General features: G+C 42.5%; 1 protein-coding gene across 5 annotated transcripts in view; it reads left to right on the top strand.

Moving 5' to 3' along the window:
- Positions 1-749: 749 nt before the first annotated feature.
- Positions 750-17,418, top strand: part of LOC131134963 (cell adhesion molecule DSCAML1) — a 112,699-nt gene continuing 96,030 nt past the window's right edge. For 2 of the 5 annotated variants that reach the window (XM_058080708.1, XM_058080712.1), the window contains exons 1-2: positions 784-1,711; positions 16,769-17,089. In XM_058080708.1, the coding sequence (XP_057936691.1) occupies positions 1,624-1,711; positions 16,769-17,089 (409 nt within the window). In that variant the 5' untranslated portion in view covers positions 784-1,623. The other 3 variants (XM_058080709.1, XM_058080710.1, XM_058080711.1) reach the window with 3 other exon arrangements.

The raw sequence follows: 17,418 nt of genomic DNA on the forward strand, positions 1-17,418 counted from the left end.
GCTTATGGAGGTAAATAGTGAGTGTGCACACAGCGAGGGAGCAAACAAAGCAGTCGCTTGGTTGGTACACTTTGGGTGCATTGTAAGTTTACAGACCACATCATTAGGTACACCCAAAATATATAATGAGACCAAAGACAAGAGCTTTCTTGAGAAAAACAATAATGCTCAATATTGATCACAGATTAAACATAGACAGGTATCACTTATAGGGCCAGGCCAACAAGTAGCTTCTGATATGAAATATATATGAACCTCCATCCATCCATCCATCCATCCATCCATCCAGCTTCTATTCTGTTTTTCAACTTGCAGGTAACAGGATCCGCAATTGTGGTAAAAAGGTAAGCAAATGATTGCATGTAGTATCCTTCTGCATACTAAAACAGTACAATTAATACAAATAAATATTCACTGTTGACAGCCAAAACGCCAGCGTGATGAGGAGGAGGACTGAAGTAATCTGAACAAAACAGACGATACAACGTACCAACAGTGCTGCTGACTGTCACAAGAGTGTTAAACGAGTCTAAAAATGTTTTTGTAATGAATAAACGCGTGCGTGTTCACTATGTGTGTCGTCTTGTTGGCTTGATGCATGTAATTCATGTATGTATGCATGTAACTTCCACTGTTAGCATGTATTTGTAGTAACATGAATCAACACAAGAGGGCGCCCAAAGACCGGCAAAATACAGGAAGTAGATGTGGCCGCCTTGGCTTCTTCTTTGCTCCAAGCGGAAGTGAAACTACAACTTTGGAACACGACAGGTAGGTCCACAGTAATGGCGTGTATTAACAAATACGTGTCCTTGCTATCCGTATATGTTTGATTTTCAACTCTCACTTGTATACTAAAATGTTTTCTCGGTGACGGCATCTGAAACTAAAACACTACCTGAACAGGTGGGGTTACCACCAAACAGGAAGTTGACCCAAAGAGACTAATGGAAGACGGTTTGACCGGTTTTGGGCGGGTAATTCAATATGCAAACAATCAAACGGTGACACACAACAGAGGTTTAAATGTTTAAATGATTTCTTATCAAGGCGTCATAGACACAGGCACAGTACTGTATTCATTATAGCTTAAGTGTATATATTTTTTGTAATTCGGTCGTATGTGATTTGAATGGGTTTGTCCAATGAAAACAAAGAGCTGTCCAAAATGGCTGTCCAACCGACCCTCATCTCTGGGCACAATAGAAGTTATTGAATATATGCAAATTATATGTGTTTAAAGATAGAAACCAATATTTTGTGGTGGTTTTGGAAACATTTTTTCCCAAAGTCCCAACATATTTTCTTTGAGCATGAAGACTATATCAGAAATGTGTGTGTGTGTGTGTAACCAAGAAGAAAATTGACTTCTTCCAGTGTCATTCATAATATGACTGAAAGTGTGCCATGACATTTACAGAATGACAAAACCAAGAGAAGGTTTTATTTTTGTGTCTTAGGAGGTTTAAATGGCAATAAAGCTCATTTAAAAAATGAACAATATATGTGTATTGCCGTTTGCCATGTAGTAAAACAATATGTCAAATAATATCAGTATACAGTGAGTGTACTTCAGCGTTCCCGCCTCTTTGTTCTCATTTAATAAAGGATTCTGACTCAATCATGCTTGTCACTTGCAGGGTGGGACAAAATGTCAACCAGATGACTGCCAAGGACCCCCTGCTAATCTCTCTGGACCCGTTCACCACAAGTAGGTCCAGGCAAAAGGCTTTCTATACTTTCATTTTTACTAACTCATTCCCTGAGGGCTTCAGTTAAGGTAAGTGCGAGAAGCCACGTAACACTGATAACATCAGTCTACATGTCATTTACTCGCACTCTAGTAGTGGACAGGTGTGGGAACGCTGATGGCTTATTATTCCCAGAGACTGTCAGCCATGCTAACTGCACATGTAAATGTTTATTTAGTGTCACTTGTCATGGACTCGAATTCATATGTTATGTTTTACAAAGGTAATCCAGTCCTGCATATTACACAACATATTTATTATTTCTTCCTAATATTTTGGCTAATTAAAAATACTGACAAGAGGAATGGAGGACCCAGGTTCTTTCTGTAAATTTGGCCCCCACAATAAACGGTATAGATCGCCATCAATCTCCACAACATTTTCCCTTTGTCATCATGTTGTGTGAGAGTGTTTTTTTTTTTTTTTTTTTTTGGAGGAGGTCAGCAAGTAAAGCGTGTCAAAGCGTGGGAAAGCGATAAAGATCAGAGAAGTGCGTCTCAGGATATAGTGGCTTTGCCCTCAGCCTAGCTCCCCGATGTCCCGTTGCACCTGCACTCGCTCTAATTCTCGCCTCTGCCAGTCTAACTGACACAAGATGATGACAGTGTAAACAACTACTTCTTTATCGGTTTAAAGCCCCGGTAAATAAACATCAGTATTTAACAAAAAAAAGGCAATTTTTGGACATGAGTTGCTGTCTTTTGGTGAATATTTTCACATTATGTCTGTGAGAGCAGTTTTCTAAGCTTCTAAGCTTCTTCAGGAATTCTTCAGGAAAAAAACCTTTTCAACAAGACATTCTTATTCGCTACAGGTACAAATATTAACAATCATTTCTGCAAAATAGAATCACAACAATAAAACAAACTGGAAACAATATCAGTTGAAATTGCATGTGAGTGCTGAAGCTTAACTGTAATGAATGAATGTTGAATGCATTCACCCGCTCAGGATCGAACCAGCAACAGTTAGGTTCAGTAAATGGCCACTCCACAGTCTGAGCCACACCGCTGTGTACAGTCTAAACCAGGGGTCCTCAAACCTTTTTTGCAAAACGGATTTGGGTCTCTTTTTCACCGACTGGCAATGTGTGGCAGAAAAATACAGCAAATATAAAATAACACGACAGGGCTAAAAGCAAATGTTAAGTGCAGGGAAATATATAACTCGAGACGAGATGGTCCCATCTCGGTGTGATGGGAGACTGTGAGTCGTTAATAAATTATTTATTATTTCTGTGCGGCCCCGTAGCAAATGCGCCACGGACCGGTCACGGTCCCCGGCCCGGCAGTTGGGGACCCCTGGTCTAAACATATCGCCGTCATGTTGAATGTGAAATTAATTTCCACCAATAAAAATGCCACAGAACAAATAGAATTATAGGATATGTTTTAGAAAAGTCCTAGATGATCTGAACAGTTTGATGTTGGACCGGTTTGAAGCAGCTGAGACTCGTTAGTGGATGAAAAAAAATACGGAATCGGCAACAATCGGGTTGGGAGACAAACGAATATACCACCTGCGCCACGTCACCCAGTACAGTAAGCATAGTAATGTTACCATGATGGAACATGCAGAGTATTTTTTTTGCCAGTAGGGGGTGCCAAACAAATTGCTCAATTAATTTTCAGGACAATTCTGACACAAAATATTGCAGACAAGACTCGTAGATTGTGCCGGAACCTTTTAAAAGTAATGCAGTACTACTGTACATCTTTTACCAGCATGTCTGCTGCGGATTTGTATCTCTTACGAGCTAAAATTTCATCCTGCGCTTTTTCCTCGAGGCTCCAAAGCAGAAAGTGTGTTTGTGTGTCAACCACTACGGGGCGAGAGCAAGCGGGCGGTTCCACTGGCAGCCATCTTGGAAGAGATCTTGCCCTGGCACTGCATGCGTGTTTGTGTGTGTGGGGGGGGGGGGCGTTCTGTCTGCCATCGTTCCTCGTCTCCATGTTTTTTCTCCCTCCTCCCCAAATTCCGTCGCCTCTCTCTAGCAAAGCCGAAGACGCCCCCCCACCCTTTCCCCTCGTTATCCAGTCTTGCTCATTTGAATATTAACTTCCTGTGTGAGTGCACATGTACAGCCATGCAAAAGGATGTTTTTCCCCCGTTCTGCCAGGCACGCTTACACATGTGGTACTGCGATACACTCTACTGCTTGCCGCCTGCCCCGTTCGAGCTCTGCAGCAAAGTGTGTGCGCGCTTCATATTAGCCTAACGCGGCGGGAACATCTTCACCTTTTCAACACAAACGTGGGCTTGTCGCCTGTGGCCTATCACAATTAGCCCTATTCCCAATTCTGACCTTGTTCATGAGTTGCGCATGAATTCCGGATATATCGGCGTTAATATGATGCAAGCGTGCCCTTCCTGACGAATACTGATGATGCATGCTGACAATGGCCAGTACTCCCAGTGACCCGACAACGTAGGCAGGGTCACCAATGAAGAACCAATGATATTCTGATCTGTTATTAATAAAGACTGACAAAATTGGATCAGTTGTAAAGTTAAGTGTGAGAATGGCATTTTTTGCAGTCCGCCCTCAAAAACAACAGAGCGCTCCTGTGACATAGAGGATCTTTGACCAAGATTTCGGCTGTGAGTGTACAAAAAGAGCAGAGTGATCCTGTCTTGTGACATATAGAGGATCTTTGACTTCCATTTTTGCAGTAGTTCCTCCTATTTTGGAATGTTTTTGTAGTAGGTCGTTCAGGACATCTCTATAAACATCCATATTAACGTGTCTCATCACCCCCACTCAACCCCCCCCCCCCCCCACCCCCCAACCTTCTCGTCTGCATCCCTATCTCCAGGCAACCTGTGATGGCCCCACTGATGGAGATGAGTCACGTTGGTGTTTTTTTTTCTGTCACTCTAGTCGTCAGTGATACTTAGTGGAACTGCTTGCCTTTTCTCAGGCCCTGGACGGCCCAACCCGGCCTGTCACCCTGTGTGATGATCACTGGCTGACAGAGAGCATACAACCTGCTTGGTGCTGTCAGGCCCACTCACGTCAGCCCTTTGACCGGTGTCTTGCTTCTCGCAGTCTGAGCTGTGCACTTCCTGTTTTTCTGGAGGTGTTTGCGTTGTCAGTGAGGGGGTGGACGTGATACTGTTGAAACGTGATGATGCTGTCAGATTTGTGAACAAGCGTGTCTGTCTTGCTTTTCTTTTAGGGCAGGAGAACAAATTTCCATTGTCCTTTACACAAACCCAAATACAACTACCTTTTATGACTTTGTGGTGGCCTCTGCCATCTTCTAGGGCATGGTCTGCTGGGGGAGCAGCATCACAGCATCTGACAAAAAAGAGGCAGGATAAACTGATAAAGAAGGCCAGCCCTGCCCTGGGATGTGCTCTGGAACAGGTGGAGGAGGATGGCAGCCAAGCTGTCCTCCATGATGGACAAAGACTCACACTCATTACACTGAGGAGCTCCATTGCTCCAAAAATCCTGTGCAATAACCACATAACCAACCATGCATTAAACGGTGCAATAAACCGTGAAATGAACTTGTATCTTGATCAACATGCACACAGCTGTAAATGTCTTCATTGGAAGCAGCTGATAATTTTACACATTTTTAAAGTGCATGCCCCACTCCCTTTGACAACTTGCTCATTTATTAACAAATCTATTGCACAACACAGCAGCAGCAGAACCAATGTTGTAATAGCGAGAAGGCACAAACTGCTCCCAGCATTCTTTATCAACAACAGTACAACAAATGTAAGACGTGGGTTTCACACCAAAAGCAGAGTAGCGTAAGTTTTAAAGCACATGCAGAGGTAGAGAAAGCTGCTAGACGCTGAACCATTCAGTAATCCCTTATTTTTTGGGGGAGGAATAGTAGGATTCCTGATTTATAAATTCATTCATTTACTCATTCATTCATTTTCTACCGCTTATCCTCCTGAGGGTCGTGGGGGTGCTGGAGCCTATCCCAGCTGTCTTGGAGCGAGAGGCGGGGTACACCCTGGACTGGTGGCCAGCCAATCACAGGGCACATATAGACAAACAACCATTCACACTCACATTCATACCTATGGACAATTTGGAGTCGCCAATTAACCTAGCATGTTTTTGGAATGTGGGAGGAAACCGGAGTACCCGGAGAAAACCCAGGGGAGAACATGCAAACTCCACATAGAGATGGCCGAGGGTGGAATTGAACTTGGGTCTCCGAGCTGTGAGGCCTGCGCTAACCACTCCACCACCGTGCAGCGATTTAAAAAGTAGTTAAATATTTACTCAGAGCATATTTAACACACAACCTTCTGAATACAGTTTTTAACATTGTTAGAGCCCTCTGTACAGGAAATCACCTTTACACTACTATCACCTGATAGGGTAGACATTTTTTTTGTTTCTTTCGGCTTTTTTCCCGACAAAGTCGCCACAGCGGATGTTTTTGATACTGATTTTTGGCTTGAGCCTTTTATATTCCCGATGCCCTTCCTCATGAATACTGATGATTCTTACTAGTGGAGATTCGAACCCTAGTGTCCGCTCCAAAGACGGGCTACCAATAAAGTAGACATAAGTGAAAATAAGACTTGTGTTTGTGTCAATGGTTCTGTCGGGGAGATGAGATGAGACTGGGGGTGCGGCCTGGAGGTGAAAAGCCTGGCTTGACTTATCGAGTTTAGCTTTGTTGTACCACATATTCCACATCCTGAATGTTTGGTGAAATAGCACAACAAAAGTGAGATCTCCGATAAGTTAAACATGCCTTGTAGTGAGTTGTGTTTGTGTGCATGGTCACAGGTCTGTTTGACAGTGATGGTGCGTGGGTGTGCGTATGCATGTGTGTGTGTGAGAGAGAGCCTTCCACCTGTTACATAATAAAGAGTGGAGGCAGATTGTGTTGCTGTTCCTGCCACACCAGCAGCTCTTCAGTTTGAGTGAGAGAAGCCTGCACAGCTCATCTCGGCTCTCTTCCCCAAGCTGGGTTTAGTTTTGTTTTTGTGTGTGTAGGAGATTTGATAGTGGACCTCTCACCATGTGTGCCATACAGCCTGAAAACTGTTTTATTGAAAATGAATGACACATAGAACTATATGCTACATGTAAATACAGCTAATTAAGTTTGAGTTACTCCGCTCAAACGGTGTCCCCTGTTTTACAGACGCTACTCTGAATATTAATTACCAGTCAAACATAATAGAATAAGCAAGTGTGATACTTGATGATACGTGTGGGGCATTATTACACCCCTTTTGTCCCCTGTGTGACATTTTGCAGTTGGCTTGAGTATCAACAAGTGTCAGGGAAGTCTCCCATATGACATTTTTTAATTCATTCTTTTACTAAAGGGGTGCGTAAAAGCGCGTAATGCAGCTTTCCTCACCCGATACGCGCGTCTCGTTCACCTCCTCTTGATTAGGATACCGGGGGTGGGGCAACATGCTCCGTCCCGGTAAGGGGAGGAGAGAACAGGCAGCAGAGGCGGTACTTTCTCCGCCGTTCTTTTCGCGGCGCCGGAGTGAGTGTTGAGTGGGACCAGGGCTGGAGAGACCTGCCGGGGGGAAGCATCAAGCCGCAAGAACCAGTCCATTCCAGCACGGAGCCTCGCCTTCTTGGCAGACCCTGCTGCGCCGTGCGCTCTTCTTCCTTTGGAAGGGGACTGCACCACATTCCTGTGAACTCAAACTGCTTTTAATGGCATGTGGCTTGTAACTTTACTTCTGCTGTATTCTTTGCAAGAAGGTAGGCCATGGAAATGGTGTCTGTCTCTTCAAGTGTTTGTCTGCATGATCCGTATATCCAAATGAAGCTGGAATACAATTTGAAACCGATTTTTACCGAAAAAAGTCCAACTTTTCCTTGTGTTTTAGTGCATGCATTTGCTCCTCCTTTGTTGGTGCCCGGGTGCGTCTTGCAGCGTTTTGTGTCTGCTATTGATTTGTTGATGATATTATGTCAAGATGAGGAGGGAAGCAAGTTAACAACACAAAATCAATACGCACTTTTGGAGTGCGTAAAAGGACCACATTTTTTTTTTAAAAAAAAAGGACAACGTCGATTTGGATTGTTTTGCCTAATGAATTCTAGCGGGTCTCTGAATATGGGAGATGTTGAACAAGCAGAAGGAGACGGATACAGATCACCCTCGGAGCGCACGGTGTGAATGGCCTCCCCGGTGCCCTATGCTTTTAGATGTTTGCGCGCAGACGTCCAACGGGTCAAAGGACTTTCATACATTTTTGCACGTTTTGAAAACCTTATCCCCACGGGGAAGAACATTGAATGGGCTGTGGTGACCCGGAGGAAGATGCTTCCACATTAAAACGCCCTTTTAAACAGTTATTTTGAATACAACAAAGTCTAAATTCTCGCGTAAAAGCCAGCGAGTCTGTATGCAACAACAACACGGGGGTCATTGCGTTTTTATGGGAGGTGTGAGGGGTGCTGCTGTGATAATTGAATGCATTTTTTTTGGAGATAATGTGCTCAGTGGGATACTTGTAAGACGATGATGCTTTTTAATAACAGGCTAGTTTGTCGATGAAACAAAGCAAAGAGAGTGGAGTTGAGTGCATGCAGATGCAGTCGTTATCTGCCCTGCTCTAATTATTCATCCTCCATTTTCTCGGGCTCCAGATTTCACTGATTGGCTTCGCTCTGAAACGCTTCAGACGGAAAGCTTCGTGCTTCTTCTCCTTTTAAAATATAAAAGAGTTGTAATTGAAGAGGTGTCGGCCTCTGAAGGCGTGTGATGTGAGGAAAAATCAACCACCCGTTCATTTTATTTATTAAGTGTTTTGTTTTTACGCACACTTTAAGTGGCAGTGCATTCGAAGGGGAAAAAATCACTTGGTATTCAATTTGTCCAAAAAGTCCAACGTGTGTTTGATGCCTGTGGTCCCCATCTTTGGCCTTGGCAGTGCCCTCTGCCACACAGGCTGTGAGGACTTGTGTTGTTTCTCTTCATTGGATTACAAGGTGCGTTTGGATCATACACATTCTACATCACCCTCGTCTCGTGACTGGCCAAGATGTGCCCTGTCTATAGATGTGTGTGTGTGTGTGTTTGTGCGCGCGCGCATGTGTGTGTGTCTATGCGGAGGAGGGCTGGGGGCGTCAAAAAGCCACTGGAGCAGAAAGAGTGGCTGAGATGGGAGAGATGGAGATAACGCAGTGGAACACAAACTTCCATGTCAGTTGTTGTTTTTTTCCAATGCCATGTTCCGCTCATTGTGCACGATTCCACTGCATACATCATCCCAGGTGCATTCTCTCTCGCTTTCCCTGTGTTTTTTTTTAAAATCTCATATGCAGCAAAGGCAGATCTATTAACATGCATGCGTACGCATCAGTAGGCTACTGCGTATTTTCATGACAGTGCCGCGCCTGCGAGAATGGCACACAGATTTCGGCTTGCTTCATTCAATATTGTAAAGATCATCCAATGTTTTTTTTTTAATCCAGCATTTATGAGCACTTCTGCATCCCAGTGCAGAGACACATTCATCTTTTTTCCCCTGATGGTTTGTTTGCCATCAAACCCACTTTGGGAGTGTGCGTTTGGGCCTGGCAGGCCACACCGGAGCCTGTCTTTTATGTTTCAAAATGACTATATATTTTGAGATTAAGCATCATTTTGTGTTTTGGAAGGGAAATGGCTGCTATGATGGAGATGCAGGTCTGTGTGTGAATGTGTGTGTGTGTGTGTGTGCAGAAGCCATGATTATTTCATCAATTAACATGATTCTGGTTTCATCCAGTTTTAGTCAACATGCATGACCTTAAGATGAACAGTCTGAATGTCATGCTGGATTTTGATGCATTTTTTAAAACAAAATGATTCGACTTAATCATAATGCATACTAATCAAGCATATCTGCAATTGATCATCAGCCAAATGATTAAAAAGCACTTTCTCAGTCCCTCCCAAGTAGATCCATGCTGTGTTCTCACACATGCGTATTCACAAGTCGAGCCCAAAAGCACTTCATTATGGGATGAGTCACTGTATAGTGCAGGCCTGTTCAACTAAACACAAGGACCAGGTACTACTGATAATAACAGTTGATGGACAATTAATCCTGGCCATGCACATAATACAGTGGATTATGCATCCCCAAAGTCCATGACAGTAAGGGGCAATTGGATGGTTCTTCATGCAGGAACAACTGTCCATTTCTGAGAGAAACAGACATCTCAATACGGTGGACTTGTCACCATGCAGGTTATCTCGTCACTCAAGTGAACTCGCCTCCTATTCTTCTGTCACTGCCTTGTTTCCTTCTATTGGTCAAGTGTTGGAGCGCTGTGTTTGGCAGGTGAATGGTGCTGAAAACACACACACACACACACACACACACACAGCATCTGGCCACGTCGTTTCATCTCCTCAGTCTGAACCAGGGGCGTCACTAGGTTCTGAGGACAGGGGGGGCTGAGCCCCCTGGAGATGCACAGGATGTGAATGAATGTAGTTTTTATTTAGTTGAGATACTCAATTGTTTTAGGCCACCATTACATTTACACAAATACACACAATCTACACTGCAAAACCGCTGCTAAGCTTTGCAACCATCCTGTCCAGTGGACAGTGATCAATGAAATAATAATCATTATTATATTATTAACTAGCCTATTATTATTACTATCATAATTCTTCTTATTATTATTATTACTACTACTACTACAAGTAATAGTAGCCAATAGCCAACAAGTAGCCAACAAGGCTAGCCTGCTTATTGGCTTGCTTATTAGCCTGCTTTTGCCCTATTATATAAAATTTATCAGAGATTTTTTTTGTAATAAAAAATATCAAATTCAATATCAATAGTGACGCATAATGACGCCACTGGTCTGAACATTTTGTTTGTCTTGAACCAAAACAGGCGTGTCGGCCACGCACGGTGAGACTCCGCGTAAGATTTCATTTCAGGGCAACACACAGACTTCCAATTATTGGAATTAGGACCCCCATACATTTTAATCCCTCGTAAAGCAAACAAAATACGCCAGATTCACCTGGCAGTGCCCCAACCCTACCAACAGATGTCGCTGTATTTCTTATAATTTCTATAAAACATACTTAATCGGTCTTTTGACCAGTCAGGATTGAGACCCTATAAATTCCTCCTAGCAACAAGTAGTTTGGTAAATGTATGACCAGGAAACAACTTACATTTTTTAATCTGTGTGTCCTGTGCTTAGTCACTTTTACAACAGACGGGACCGATAGAGGTCATATTTACATTTTGTTATGAATTTGTTCGACAGAAATGTATGAAAACCATAGAAAATAATGTAAATGCAATTAGTACAGTCCAGACACCTAACAATCTGGAGAAAAAAAACATTTTGTAGAGAATCCATCAGTCTTATCATGCTACTTCATGCTTCAAGTTTCACAACTTCACTATCACAGCTTAAAAATATTTAATAAATCTGTTTTGTGGTTGAATATGGCCTATTATTACTCAAACAATATGCACATTCAAGCAAATTTTATGTATTTTTCCGGCAAAAAAATTGGATGAATGCATTAAATGCAAATATAAGGCAGTAGGAAGACGCATTCAAAAACTTTGTAATGATACGTAGTGTTCAGAAGTGGCCAATAGGTGTCAGCAATGTAAGTTTTATTAGACAATGACCACCACAGGAAGTACTTGGTGATAATGTGACTCACCCAATGCCTATGCGAGTCTATATTATGTTTAATTTCTGTATTATATGTTTTATTTTCTCTTGTTTTGTCCACTTTAGTAGGTAATATAAGTAAAAAAGTCGACTATGGCTGTGCTATTTCATGTCTATAGGGCTCTAATAATGTTAAAAACTAATGTTAAAAAAGTTGTTTTCTATGCTCTATGTATGGAAGTACAACATTTATAAATAAGGAATCCTACTTTGCGGAAATTCAACTGTCACTGTCAGGCCGAGAACCAGTTAACTGCGATATAGAAGGGATCTTTACTTGATGAGGATTTCCACTGTTAAAACCCCCCACAATTTTTTTTTTACAGTTTTGTGTATTTTGTCCAAGTATATTGTCACTGTCAGTTCGGGAACTAGTTAACGAGATAAACAAGATGGAGCTTATTGTTGAAGTGGACTTGGCATACATCCTGGTAAGGTTTTTTTTTTTTTTTTTACAAAAAAATCTCTGACAAATTTTATATAATAGGGCAAGAATAGGAGTTAAAATAAATATTCCATTTTCCTTTATTTCATGGTGTAAGGTAGATAGCCCCTTCACTGCGCCATTACCCTGCCCATTGCACTTATCCATGTAGAGTACGCCTCCATCACTGAGAATCCATTCCATGTTTTCCCTGCAGCACGTTGCAGCGTATGTACCTACCTTTGCAGCACACAGAGCCAACTATTGACGAGATCAGCAGTAGGAGAAGAATGGATATACGAAGGTTTTCCAAAAAAAACTGTTAGTTAGTTAGTTAGCTCCAGCCCACAGTTAACAGCAGATTGAACCATGAACCAAGCATTTCCCATTTTACAGAAAAAGAAAAAATATAAATAAATTAAATGAAAAAAAAGACGTATAGGCGATATCGGCTCAAGTCTTTTTGCTTTCTCAAGTTATTTTGCGGCCAAGAGGTAGATTCCAGCCATAAAAGAACACTGCATATGCTAATTAGCTAGCCAGTAGCTAATACGTATCATGGTCCCCTGCGCTCTCTTCAGCCTTTGGGAGCCCAGCATCAGTTGTGTTTCTCTCACATTATGGATGCACACTGTGGGTTACTGAGTTGAGCTGATTCCACTATGATTCATTTATTAATTTATGATTAAAACAATTGAGTATCTTCATCCCGGTTGTTGTTCGTTATTTGTTTTTTTGGATTTCCTAATGTCTACGACATTTATTCATATCTTGTGCATTTCCATGGGGCTAAGACCCCCCTCTCCCTGCCCTCAGAACTTAGTGACACCCCTGCACCAAACTGTGTTGCAACTCATTCCACCTGCCCTTCTGCTCAACAAGTGCTATCTTCTCCATTAGGGATTGATGCATCTTGATAAAGATCTGACAATCACCCCACCCTCTTTGCGGGTGTGTTTTCTTGCTGGGAAGCGATTTATGACCACATCTCTAACAGAGCTCAGAGGAGGGGAATAAAAAAAACAAAAAAAACAGTACGCCTGTACACAACTGACATTCATCTCAGCAGCAGAAATCGTCCTTTTTTTAATTGCTGAACTGGCTGCCTAATGTTTTACTGACACTGCATAAAGTCCTTACTATGAATATATCTTGCTATGCAGTGAAATGTCACACTGTTAGAAATGACAATGCATGCCTCTATCTGGGGCCATTGTGATGTCAATGAGCAGCAAGATGGTATCTTTTACCCTTTTATGGTCTTGTATTACATCAATGCTTTGGTGTGATGTATTCTGTATCGCTACACCGCTTTCTTGCATGTATATGTGCATTCTTAATGTATTTATGGCACATGTATGGATTTATTGGGCAGTTTTACTATGCACATGGTGAAACTGGCTGTGTTTGTGCATCTGAATGGATGGAGGGGAGACCGAACAGGCTGCATTATGCAACGGCTCACCATGGGCAATATCCTTGCTTCTCCAGCATACATATTCATAGTCCATTTTCATATCCACTGCAAAAAACAGAGGGAAAAGTGCAAATATATTTCAACAAATGCACACATACTACAAATAATAGAAGCAGGGGGAAAAAACTGTGGCATGGGCTCACCCGGCGGGTATTTCACCTCAAATGGGTCTGACCTTCCATATTGTAATCACGGCATCCATGCTTGAATAAAGCAATCAAAATACAGTTCATAAGTGGATGAGTCGATGGGAGGAGGTGCGATGGAGGTCCCTGGAGGCAATAAAAAATTCTGTTGAGGTCAAGTGTGTATATGTAAAATTTTGATAATAATTTGCGTCACCCTGGGTGTATGCACACCCCATTTTTATCCAGGTAATGCTGATGCCTTGTCGAAAACAAACAGTCCTCATTCAATTGAAACCTTGAACACAACCCAGGCTCTGTGGGGTGGCTGTCTGTCTTGACCGGTTGTGTGGAGATATAAAAATAGCAGGATAGATGGTAAATCAAGCCAGAAGTCTTAGTCTTAGTCTTAGTCTAAAGAATATAGAGGATTGTCTCTGATACATATATCAGCGTATCAGGGGTCAGGGTCCGTATTTCTTTAATTTGCTGTTTTTGTAAGTTTACTGCAACAGGACACGTGTTGTGTTGTCGTTATGTTGGCACGCTCCCTGAAGGCCGTAATCTGTGCAGGGTCTCCATTCCGTGTGAGTGTGTGTGAACTGACTGACCTGGATTCACAGCGTAGCATAGGACAAAGCGATTAGCCTTCCCCATCATACATAAGCTGTTGCTTTGTGCAGGTTTTTTTTTGCCCTCCTGCTTAAGCATCGATTTTCTATTTTGGATGGCAACACCGGATGGTTTAAGGCTTGTTTATGTTTGAACAGATTATGGCGTTTTAAAGCGTATCATGTCTAAGTGCAGCAGCTGATGGACAAATCTGAGGGAGTTTAGTGAGTTGGAAAAAATGAATTACATGTGAGCGTTCATAGCTGGGTTAAGTTGTTTTAGTCATGATACATTCAGCCTAATACACAGAGAAGCAGGTCACTGGTGTCATCTGTTAAAAGTTTGCCAACACCAGTGCCTGTGCGTGTGTGTGCGCACATCACCCAGAAGTACAGTCTAGTGCTCTCCGTGGTGCTGAAAGTGCAGATCAGGCAGTGGAGCGGCCTGTGAGAGCGACTGACATGGATTCAAATGGCAAGATGGATTGAACTTGACCTCGATTACTATGTTTGAATGCAAAAAATCTGCTCCAGTTTTATCAGGTGGGTGGAGGAGTAGTGATGCTTGATGACCCCCTTTTGGGGTGTAACCTTATGCCATAATCACGGTTCCGTACGTACCTCAAAACATTCGGCTTTGCGTGAATGGCTCCATTGACTATTAAAATGAAACATAAACACTGAAAACTACCAAAATAGAAACAATAAAAATATATAGTGTATGTGTTCTGTGTGGGTTCTTGGTTCGCTTCTGTACCTGAATGTCAAAAATTTGAATTCATGCACGGTTACATCCCTCCCACTTACAAATCCTACGATCCCAAGCCTTAAACCGCACTTACCTCCAAACCTCATCGTCTGCCAGTAACATACAAACACCTCTACAGCTCAGTGTCTGATCCGAACAAGTCTCTTGTGTCCTGTTAACGATATCTATTTCTGCTCGATGCCGCCGCAGATTCTGGGAGGTCCGAAATCAGCCTCCCCTGGTAGTGTGATTACTTGGTGGATAGACTTTGTGTGTGGCGAATGTGTAAAAAGGAGATTATGTGGGTTTAACATTCTGCGTCTGGCATACAAATTCATCACTGTCAGTAGTATAGCAGAAAATATAGAGTTGATTTGTGACTGATGTGTTTTTTACTGAAAAAAAATGCATCTCATTCTCCATAAATCAAGAATACAGGTAACATGTACAGCATACATGTATGCTTCACTGATAATGTTTTTTTGGCAAGTGCAAGATGCAAGATGCACTTTGTTTGACAGTACTTGAACACATCATAGTTACATGAGGCAAAGCGAAAGTATAACTTTTGGCTCTGACATTGTCACAGCTTAAAAAAAAACATTGATCGTCTTATATTAGCATTCATTTGGTCATTTTTATGTTTGTTTTCGCTGGTAAGTCTGTACCAGACCCGACTGTGGTAAGTGAATTTCCGCCAAGTAGGATTCCTTATAAAATATACGTATTTGTAGTTAGAGCATAGACAACTTATTTACAAACTTGTAAACATGGTTTTTAACATTATTAGAGACCTCTAGACATGAAATAACACCCCTACAGTCACCTTTACCCAAAAAGACATACCATAATAACATAAAAAATGACATAATAAACATGTTAGCATTGTATTACGTGTTGTTTATGTTGTTGTTTTTTACTTTTTTACTTCCAGGTTCTAGACAGTCCTCCCTGTGATGGCTTCTGAAGGCCTTCCATTTGTATTTTAGTTCATTTAGACTTTTATATGCTTGAAAATGCTCAATTTAGGCAAAAATTACATCAAATCTGCATATTATCTTACTGAAAACTAGTCTGTATTCAACCATAAAACAGCTTGATTTATTAATATAATTTATAACCATGATAGAGTGAAGCTGCAAAATTCAGAGCGCGAAGTGGCGAGGGATTACTGTACAAGATTTTTATTGGTCAGACATGATAATCTGTACGGAACAGATGTCCTGTGTGCCCAACCATTCATTGTCACTGTTGTTATCGAGATCTGTCTTTCACTTAATGGCTGGTTATTAATGATCCCCATTGACGAGGAGGAATATTACAGCTTAACTGACATAATATGAAGTATTTCAATCTCCATTCAAGTGGCTAAGGCAGCCCCCTATTTTCTCGCGGGGACGTTGAGAATTAAAAAGATAGCGCTAATCCAGCCGCTGTTGACACAATCCAGGAAAAAAAAGGATTAATTAAGTATCATGGTCTGAGAGGAGGAGTTCTCTGGCTCCGGGTCTCCTGGCGTCTCCTCCTGGCTCCCAGCCAATCTGAGCTCAGCACTTCTTTGACTTCCTCTGCCCTCCTCCATGACCCCCCTGTTAATCCCCAGGAAATACACTGTTCCTAAAAGATATGCTATGAAGATGCTAGTTTCTCATAGCGGGATGAGCATTAGATGACAGTGATTTAGTTGAATTAATTGATCTTAAATTAGTATGGTTTAAAGCTGCTATATGCCATGGATAGGTGCTATAAGTACGTACATTAAGTATTGCGATGAAAAGTGCTTTGGCTATTATTTTCATGACTTTTTCATGTAAGGTTTTCCATTGTATTTCTGTTCTACACGTGGTCTGTATACGGTGTGAGTGCCGTAGTGTAAGATCCCACTCTACACCAAAGCTCAACGTACATCACAGTCCGAGACCCGAGGACCACCTGTAATCCATGTGTCTCTTCCTCTCATCCAAACAGTCAACAGTGAGGATGTTGTCTCCACGCGGCTGTACTTTGTGAACGCCTCCCTGCAGCGGGTGACCTTCTCCAGCTCGGTGGGGGTGTCCCTGCCCTGCCCCGCGGGCGGCGCCCCCCATGCCGTCCTGCGCTGGTACCTGGCTGCCGGAGACGACATTTACGACGTACCCCACATCCGCCACGTGCACGCCAACGGCACCCTCCAGCTCTACCCCTTCTCTCCGTCCGCCTACAACAGCATCATCCATGACAACGAGTACTTCTGCACCGCCGAGAACCAGGCGGGAAAAATCCGGAGCCCCAGCATTCACATCAAATCAGGTGAGGGTGGACACAAAACAAAATTTTGCTAAAGATCATACTGCAGTGGTTGGTCCCCCAACAGAAGCGTGCCAAACCGGTACAGACTAGTTATTTTGGTATTTTGGGACCCATCACAGGAAAATTGCAATGCAAACCAACCAAACTTTTGTGCTTTGTGTCAAAATTGGTGATGCTGACCTGTCGGCATCCACTGTCAAGGTCATAGCGGGAGAGAGAAGGTGTTACTTTTTGCACACAAACACACACACACTTGCACAAGCACTACCTCAGGCCAGCATGCCTCCTGCCTCGCAGTCTCCCAGTCTCTCCATCTGTCCACAGACTGG

The sequence above is a fragment of the Doryrhamphus excisus genome, chromosome 8 (genome assembly GCF_030265055.1).
Source record: "Doryrhamphus excisus isolate RoL2022-K1 chromosome 8, RoL_Dexc_1.0, whole genome shotgun sequence".
In the NCBI taxonomy this organism is placed as follows: Eukaryota; Metazoa; Chordata; class Actinopteri; order Syngnathiformes; family Syngnathidae; genus Doryrhamphus; species Doryrhamphus excisus.